This window comes from Ascaphus truei, chromosome 6, assembly GCF_040206685.1.
Source record: "Ascaphus truei isolate aAscTru1 chromosome 6, aAscTru1.hap1, whole genome shotgun sequence".
Classification (NCBI taxonomy): domain Eukaryota; kingdom Metazoa; phylum Chordata; class Amphibia; order Anura; family Ascaphidae; genus Ascaphus; species Ascaphus truei.
In genome coordinates this window covers 61,083,465-61,093,171 of record NC_134488.1, presented here as the reverse complement: position 1 = coordinate 61,093,171, position 9,707 = coordinate 61,083,465, and the positions used below count along the sequence as shown (strand labels likewise).

Genomic DNA, 9,707 nt, shown 5'->3' with positions numbered 1-9,707 from the left:
GTGTATGTATATATTTGTGTATATATGTGTGTGTGTGTGTGTGTGTGTGTGTATATGTATACACATACACACACACACACACACACACACACACACACACACAAACATATACATACACACAGCCTGTCTATACCTCTCCATTATATATATATATATATATATAATATATATATAATATATATATATATATATATAATATATATATATTTAATCATGGTGTGTGTGTGTACACCCTGTCGGGTGGCGGCTCCTTTAAGGGGCGTGGCGGGGCGACTCCTGATTCATACTATGGCTGCTATTCATTCATTTGCCAGAGAGCACGGAGCAGCAGCGGGGATACAAGATACAGCCCGGAGTGTACAGTATGCAGCACTGAAGATACATATACAGAGTATCCAGCCCGTGGTATATAGAGTATCCAGCCCGTGGTATACAGAGTACCCAGCCCGTAAATGGATAAGGAGTCAGAAATCGCGTCCTGTGTCGGGTTATTGGGCCAGAACCATCAGGATCCCAGGACCCCGACCCAGGTCAGATCTCTATCTACTGTATATATACTACTGTACATGTATATGACAAGGGGGTATGTATATGTATGCTGCTGGAAGGAATATAATGTTGATATAGTGGATGGCAATAATAATTATTTTTGTGGTTTTGTATACATATAAAATCAATATATTTTTCCCCCTACCATTTAATGACATATTGTTTAGTACACAAATTAATTTCACTGTTTATATTATTCGCACCATTTTCATTTCAATTATTTTATATGCACATGTGGGTTATATGTGCAATCAATTATTACATGTTTCTATAGTTTCTTCATATTTAATTCTCACTGTACCCACATAAGTGGTTTCACCATATTATTTTATTAAGCACTTGTATGTATGTATGTAGAAAAATAGACAAATAATAGCAGACACACCAATGTAAAAATGCCACCAAATGGCTTGTGCACACACGTCATATGGAAATAAAAATAAGGTAAATACTTCAGCAGAATCTGATCATTCAGGTTAGTGAGGAAGGTCCCAGAGTGGGCCGAAACGTTGGTTTTTGTCTTAGAGCAGGGGTGCTCAAACTTTTGAAGCTGGCCCCCCTGTCTTCCCTTCCCCGGCTCTCGCGCCCCCTCCCCCCCTACCTGGTATCCGTGTCATATGACGCTACAGGGTCATTTGACGTCACGAACAAGACCAGCAGCGTATTTTGACGCGTCACATGACCCTGCAGCGTCATTTGTCGCTGCGTTGCCATGGCGATGCGTCAAACAGCCTGGCTGAATCCCAGTAAGTGGAGTGTTGCAGGGACCTCAAGCGATCCCCTGGCATTTAATTAAATGCCTGGGGGATGAGCGCGGGAACCTCTGCAACCGCCCTGCGCCCCCCCCCCCAGAAAAATCTTCCGCCCCCGAGTTTGCGCACCCCTGTCTTAGAGAATCAAAAAAGAATATTTGCCGTCCAACTTGCAGTGCTGTGTCGGATTCATCGGACTCTGGTGAAGGATTTTATCATATCAGTGTGTTAGAAGTGTCAGTGTGTGATGTCAGAGCAGCATGGGGAATGTATGAATGTTTGGGTAATCTCCCTGGTATTTAGGGAGAGTTGGCCGCAGTGAATAACTCATGGGCCGGTTTGTATATATTTGTCTCACTATATATGTACAATTCCCTGCTATGACGATATACGCTTGTGACCCCCCACTTCCCCCTCCTGTGTCATTAATCTCGGTCAAGTTCATCCATGAAAGAGGAAAAGATACTAGACTGTGTGTGAGCTTCCGCAAGTAGACTGACTCAGTGTGCATAAATGTGGGTGTGTGGCTGACGTGGTGTGTACAGTACTTTTCATTCAAACGTAGCTGTGCTTCCTCTTTGTTGTGGCTATGCTGTGTGTGTGCGTGTGTTTATATATACACACACGCACACAACTATTAAAAAAAATTCTCACACAGTTGCACACTGAATCTATCACTCATTGTATTGTATCAGTTTTATACTCTTACGCCATATAAATTTGTGGTGTGTGTGTCTGTGTGTCAACCCCCTCAGCAGGTCCTACACTGCCAATTTGTATACTGTGTCGTTTGCATTTCTTTCTCTGGAAAGAGGAAATAAAACATTGATATAGCCAATAGCATGGGATGCGTGACATGTCAACCCCTAAGTTGTTGATTTAAATAGAAGTGGGATTGGTAAGCTGAAGCTAAGGAAAAGGGGGCCACAGACCTTCCAAACTATTTCCAATTAGACATACACGAAGGATTGAACTAAAGACCCATAGGTAGGAAGAAAAATATAGAAAAATCATATACCGTAGTTATGTACCTTGTCATATTGATTGTGCATACCTTATTTATTGTAGGATACTTGGGGTGACTTTCCCTGTGGCACAACAATTGACACAAATACATAATGTGGGTTTGGAACTATATATATATATATATATATCATGTACACTTTCTAGCTGCTCCTCTTATGTTTAAGTGTGTGTGTGTGTGTATTTATATATCACACACACGCACACCAATATAGTGTATGCATTCTTTCCGTGCTGTTGCTAACAAGGTATCTCTGTATTTATACCCGCTGCTCTCTGTAATCTGCACAGTGTGGGTGTTCATGGAACATGCTGTCCTGTGGCCCACCTTGGCACAGCAGGGGGTGGGTATTAACATTCCTACAGTGACTCTCCCCCCCCCCCCCCCTCTCCTTTGTGTGCTGGGCAGTGACCCCCTCTCCCCTCTTCGTGTGCTGTGCAGTGACACCCCCCCCCTCTGTCGTGTATATGGGGTGTGCTTTGCGTATATGAGGTGCATATGGGATGCTGTGTGTGTGTATGTGACTTGCGCATAAAGTGCGGTGCGTGTATATGATGTGTACATGATGTGTACATGATGTGTATTTGTGGTACTGTGTCTCTTCCTATAGAGGAGCCGGGGGAAGCACAAGCTGTCGGTATGCAGTAAGATCTGCTATGCTATCGGAGGGGCTCCGTATCAGATCACCGGCTGTGCACTGGGATTCTTCCTGCAGATCTTCCTGCTGGACGTGGTGCAGGTAACAAGCCCAAATACCCCCCAAATACTGTCCTCTTCTCCTTCCCTCCCAATACAGAGGACTCCCCTCTCCTCCCTCCCTCCCCCCCCCCATTATGCCTCTTATCCTTTTTGCTTCTCCTGCTAATACTACATGCTCTGTCACAGGTGGGCACAGAATGCACTGCTGCCAGAGCCCCTGTAAATGGGGAAGCCCGGTGTACCTGTCTTGCCCTGTGTTTTGAGGGTGACATTGGGGTTATCTGAGGATGTTCTTGGGGTAACCTCAAAGAACCCTCCTCCGATGTTCTCCATCCCTCTTGCCCCATGCTATAGAGACTGATCCCCCCCTGATGTGATCTTCGTGCTCCCCCTGCAGATGCCTCCTTTCTATGCCTCGATCATCCTGTTCTCGGGCAGAGCGTGGGACGCTGTCACAGACCCGCTGGTCGGATTCTTTGTCAGTAAAAGCTCCTGGACCAGACTGGGCCGACTCATGCCATGGTAAGGGGGGTGGGAGTGGGGGGAAGAAGGTGCAGAGCGGGGGGGGGGGAGGCTAAAGGGGGAGTCTGTGAGCTCCATATTCCTCAGAGTGCACAGACCACATAAAGCCCATAATGAGTCAGGTGACAGATACATAACTGATCCCTCAGGCCCCATGCTGCATGGACTAATCTCTTTGTGGTGGGGACAGACAGCCATATGGACTGATCCCTCGTGGGAGGGAGATCCACGTGATGTATGGACTGATCCCTCAGGGTGGTCCCCGTGCTTTAACAGAGTGACCTTTCGAGGGGTGGGGGGGGGCGGTCATGTTGTAAAATGTTTACTTTGGGGGAGCTACTTTGCTCCTCAGGGCGGTGCCTGTGCTTTGCGGACTGATATTTCGGGGAGGCGGGCATGCTGAAAGGATTGTTACTTCCGGGGAGCCTGTGCTATACAGGTCTCTGCACTGTGTTACCTACTTGGATCCAGCATGGGAGAGCGAGAGTGATACAGGGGCTGTGTTGTTTGGTATTAGAGTTCTGTGTTTGGTACTTTTTATCTGGAAGGTCAAAGGTTATCTGACAACACATATATATATATATATATATATTATACACACGCACTATACAGGCATACCCCGGTTTAAGGACACTCACTTTAAGTACACTCACGAGTAAGTACATATTGCCCAATAGGCAAACGGCAGTTCACGCATGCGCCTGTCAGCACGTCCTGAACAGCAATACTCTCTTCCTACCTGTACTGAAGCTATGCGCAAGCAGGGAGACTATAGAGCCTGTTACAAATGCCTTATTTACATCAGTTATGCACGTATATGACGATTGCAGTACAGTACATGCATCGATAAGTGGGAAAAAGTAGTGCTTCACTTTAAGTACATTTTCGCTTTACATACATGCTCCGGTCCCATTGCGTACGTTAATGCGGGGTATGCCTGTACTGCCTATTGTGTGTCTATGATTTAACTTTGTGAAAGTCTCATTTTGCATCTGAATACCTGCACCTCACAAAAAGCACTGGGTGTTTTATATATGTGTCACATGTCTGGAGGAGACGGACGTAGCATAGGGGGTCACAATGCCGTAGTGACCGTAATTTGGGACAGTTCCCAGCGCAGGGCGTAGTGCAGGATAAAAATGTGGGGGAAATGCTTCAGATAAACACTAGAGATCAGTCGGGGTTGCGATGTGAGATCACATGGTGTGTGCGGGTTTATAATATGAAGGAGCACGTGCAAACTGGGGGTGGGTGAATCCAGACATCTGTCTAGCCTGGGCCTGGTCTACGCTCCATAACTATGAGAGTTTCCCAAATATCGATGGGTTAATGTGACAATTAGTGCAGGGTTACTAATGCAGTATATTTATATACTCACGTACATATATAGACACATACTGTGCATATATACATATACACATTTACATTGTATTATAATTTGTTGTAATTTGCCAACCAACCAGAGAAGTACAGAAGGGGATAATGAGCCTGTGCATGGTGTGAGACGGGTGTGTGTGGCACAGAAGGGGTTAATGAGCCTGTGCATGGTGTGAGACGGGTGTGTGCGGCACAGAAGGGGTTAATGAGCCTGTGCATGGTGTGAGACGGGTGTGTGCGGCACAGAAGGGGTTAATGAGCCTGTGCATGGTGTGAGACGGGTGTGTGCGGCACAGAAGGGGTTGCTCCAGTTCTGCGTCCCTCAGCTTCTCTGACGTGTCCTTCTGCTTGAAAGCACGGGTGGGGCAGCAAGGAGTTAATGTTCGAGAAAGTGGGCAGGGTGTTCGTTACTGAAGGACAACACACCACCCAGATCAGCCAATCAGGGGGATGGGTGTGTGCATTCGGGGCCCAGCTCAACCAATTAGAGGGCTGAGTTTGTGACCAGACCTGGCAGTTTTACAACTGAGTGTGGGGTTACTACAGGGCATAAGAGAGCAGCATTTAAAGATAGATATATACACACACACACACACACACACACACTATAGTGCAGGCCTGCACAACTCCAGTGCTCGAGGGCCGCAAACAGGCCAGGTTTTCAGGATATCCCTACTTCCCTACCTCAGTTATACTGAGCCACTAATTGAGCCAGCTGTGCTGAAGTAGGGATATCCTGAAAACCTGGCCTGTTTGCGGCCCTCGAGGACTGGAGTTGTGCAGGCCTGCTGTAGTACATACACACATATACAGATGTAGCAAGCCTTAGGGGGCGGCCCCAGTCCCTTCTACAGCGTGTGCTGTGCGTTCAAGCCCCGCCCCCCCAGTCCGGCCGGTCCCAGTTCCTACCTTGTCGCGCACCTTTCCCCAGCGGTGCGCGACAGGTTTTCAGGCAGGCAGGGGAATTTAAACTCGGAGTTTGCGACGGAGGCGTGGCCACGCCCCCGCCGGCGGTTCAGCCAATGAGGGCGAACAAGCCGCGTATCAGGTCATGGCCACGCCCCGGCAAATCCACCGCCACGCCCCCTCCCGTCGCAAACGCTCCCTCTCCCAGGATCGCGGTGCTGTGCATTATACATTATAAGCAGACACCGTGTACACCTGCTGCTAAAGTTATACGCTGACAAATAAATAGAACGTATGTGATACAGGAAGCAGGAAGCAGGATGTGACTGAGGTTGCGACATCATCTGGTGTATTTGTGAGGCCCGTCTCGCCCTGTGTTATTGTGACATATTTTGCCGTTTTTTCCGGCACCCCCTTTGTGGGAATATTACTACACCCACTTTGTGTTAAAAGATTCTTCTGAGTAGTCCTAAAGACGACACACCAGTGGAGTTTCCTTCATTGGGACTCCTGAAAGCACTCCCCATCTGTGACATGGATCCGCGTCCCGGCAGAAGCCAAAAATGAGAGAAGCGCTGGGTCGCTCATCCTCGCATAAAACACACGTTTATTGGACAAAAAAGTAGCTTGATGCCTTGACAGAGCACCCGGTTAGCGTGAAACGGTTGTCAGCGTGTGGTGTGACCTCTGCGTGGCCCCGCAGGGACTCACTTTCTTTGTGCTGACCGGCTTCTTGTGATGTCTGGGTCTAATTTCTGGGGTGGCGACATCCCAAGTGTACATATTGTTCCAGTAACTTTTTGTGCAAAATATGTCAAGTACATACGTGCACTCAAAAATAAAAGATACTTAGCGAGGTGCTGAAAGTCAATGGTGAAATACCAGAGAAATGAAGCAATTAATGAAACGCTCCAAAACGGCGATCCAAGAGCCGAGTCAAGGCCTTGAGACAGGTCTGCTGTGTTGAACCGAAACGTCGGATGGATAAATACTCCGCACTTGACCCCTGTTTTGGAACGCTTACTTTTGACCAATAAACGTGTTTTATAGGAGGGTCCGTGCCCAAGCGCTTCTCTTTTTGTTTTTTTTGTTTTTTGTAGGAAGTCTCTTATTTTCTCCATTATATTTGGGAAGTCATTATCTCTCATGTGTTTGTATCTCACCCCCCCCCCCTCTCCTTCTCGTGTCTCTCACAGGGTTATTTTCTCCACCCCCTTTGCTGTAATCTCTTACTTTCTCATCTGGTACGTCCCTGGATTCTCCAGTGGTAACATTCTGTGGTACCTGCTGTTCTACTGCCTTTTCCAGACCCTTGTCACGGTGAGTGGGGGTGCGTTAGATCCTGGGGGTAGGGCAGGATAAGGGGCGCTTGACCCTTGGGTTGGGTTGTTTGCTCAGGGATTGTGGTACGGTATCTTTGCCCCGGAGGGAGTGATATATTTGCCTCCTCACACTGGTGTCTCTGTTCCCTCGTAGTGTTTCCATGTTCCGTATTCAGCTCTGACCATGTTTATCAGCAAAGAGCAGAGTGATCGTGACTCAGCCACAGCATACCGTGAGTGCCCACTAACCCCCCTCTCTCTCCCCCTCCATCCCACCCTTGTCCCCCACTCTTGCTCCTTCCCTTCCTCTCCCTCTTTCTTACACCCCATGCTTCTCCACCAGGAATGACAGTGGAGGTCCTGGGCACTGTGCTGGGCACTGCCATCCAGGGGCAGATAGTGGGTAAGGTGGACACCCCGTGTGTGCCCAGCTCCTTGCAGGTCCAGTTGCTCAACAACTCTATGCCTCTGCAAAATGGGAACAGCACCCAGTACACTGAGTCCCTGGACGACACGGTGAGGATCTGACCCTCACCCCTCACTGTGCCACTCTCTTGACTAATTTCTCCCCTCTTCCCAGTGTCCCTCCTCGTGGCTAATCCCTTTCCCCAACCCCCCTTATCTGGTCTCATCTCCCCAGTGTCTCCCCTCTCATGACTGATCTCCCCCTCACCCCCTTTGTCTCCCACAGAGGAACGCGTACATGTTGGCGGCGGGGGTGATTTGTGGGATTTACGTGCTCTGCGCTATCGTGCTTTCGCTGGGCGTGCGTGAGAAGAGAGGTGAGAGGGCACACAGTAGATTGTCAGCTTTGCAGAACATCCTCTGATGGACACATTACTGTGTATATATTCTTCTACCTCTGTGAGAGAAGTCATACAGGGTACTAGCAGTACCCTGTGTGTGTCTTACCCAATTTTATAAGTTTCTCCCTTTCCCTCTCATTCCCCCTCTCACAACTCTTCTCCCCCCCCCCCCCAGCCCCCCGCTCTCTCACAGATATCTCTCTCTCTCTGTTCCCTTGCAGACCCTGGTGAGCTCCTGTGTGATCAGCCTGTGTCGTTCTTCCAGGGTCTGAAGCTGGTGATGAGTCACGGACCCTACATCAAACTCATCACTGGCTTCCTCTTCACCTCGCTGGCCTTCATGGTGGGTCCCTAACTCCATACATTACTACATACATAACTATATATACATAGCTATCTATATAATGTATAGCGGCTGAAGGAGCAGCTCAGTGAGTACAGACGTTGACTCTGATAACAGCGACACTGAGTTTGAAGCAAGGGAGCCTTGTTCAATTCCAGTGTCGGCTCCTTGCGACCTTGGGCAAGTCACTTTATCTCCCTGTGCCTCAGGCACATAGAAAAGGAGAGTAAGCTCTATGGGGTTTACTGGCACGCTTTGAGTCCCATTGGGAGAAAAGTAGTATATGAAATAAAAGTTATTATATACTAAATATATCCATATATAAACATACCACTATATGCATATCTCTAAATAACCATATGTACACACTGCTATACACATACTATTATATTGAAACTGCTATATACGCACAGCTATACACAATCCTACTTCAGAGGGTGGGGCTTCTCTTTGTAGAAATATAAGAAGTCCCCCCCTCCCCTACAGAGCATTGCTGAGTGACATGCATATGGTGATTTGTGTGTAGCACTGTATATATAGGGATATATAGTTGTATGTGTATATAGTGGTAGTATATGTATAACAGTGTGTGTATGTATAGTTATTTATATAGTGGTATATGTGTAACCGTTTGTACAAATGGTTATATATACAATGGCAGCATGTGTGTTACATTGTGTATATAGCGGTCTGTATATACCTAATATGTGTTAAACAATGTGTATACTGGGGTACATGTAGAGCGGCGTGTATACAGGAGTCCATGTAGAGCAGCTTCTACACAGGGGTACATGTAGAGAGGCGTGTATACAGGGGTACATATAGAAAAATGATGCAGCGCACCGCGATCCAAAAGAAGAACAGGTCTGGCCAAAAATGGGAGATCTTTATTGAGGTATCATAAAATCAAGGGATGCATCCCTTGATTTTATGATACCTCAATAAAGATCTCCCATTTTTGGCCAGACCTGTTCTTCTTTTGGATCGCGGTGCGCTGCATCATTTTTCTACATAGCTGGACATCACTCTACAGCAGCACGCGATGGAGGGGATACTCTGGTGAAAGCAGTGATACAGTGAGTACATAGGGCCAGCCCAATGAGGTAGAGGAGGCTGTCTCTGGACTACCTACCCCTACCTTCAGGGTATCTGGTGCCCCAATTTGCTGACACTCAAATGTATGCATTATAATAGTCAATATCCAGATTGTATCCCCCTCCTGCCTGTGTACAGGACACTTCTGAGCACCTTACCTCACCTTAACTAGGGGTACATATAGAGCGGTATGTATACAGGGGTACGTATAGAGCGGTGTGTATACCGGCGTACATGTAGAGAGGTGTGTATACAGGGATACGAGTAGAGGGGTGTATGTGTGTGTGTGTGTGTGTGTATACAGGTGTATGG

The 9,707-nt window shown here is 47.4% G+C and overlaps 1 protein-coding gene across 2 annotated transcripts in view; it reads left to right on the top strand.

Moving 5' to 3' along the window:
- The first annotated feature begins 306 nt into the window (after positions 1-306).
- MFSD2A (MFSD2 lysolipid transporter A, lysophospholipid) overlaps positions 307-9,707 on the top strand; it is a 28,095-nt gene continuing 18,694 nt past the window's right edge. Inside the window, exons 1-9 of one of the 2 annotated variants that reach the window (XM_075604462.1) lie at positions 307-530; positions 2,616-2,668; positions 2,936-3,064; positions 3,422-3,546; positions 7,026-7,149; positions 7,306-7,384; positions 7,495-7,667; positions 7,843-7,933; positions 8,179-8,300. In XM_075604462.1, coding sequence (XP_075460577.1) covers positions 2,627-2,668; positions 2,936-3,064; positions 3,422-3,546; positions 7,026-7,149; positions 7,306-7,384; positions 7,495-7,667; positions 7,843-7,933; positions 8,179-8,300 — 885 coding nt within the window. In that variant the 5' untranslated portion in view covers positions 307-530; positions 2,616-2,626. The remainder of the gene's footprint in view (positions 531-2,615; positions 2,669-2,935; positions 3,065-3,421; positions 3,547-7,025; positions 7,150-7,305; positions 7,385-7,494; positions 7,668-7,842; positions 7,934-8,178; positions 8,301-9,707) is intronic. The other variant, XM_075604461.1, reaches the window with a different exon arrangement.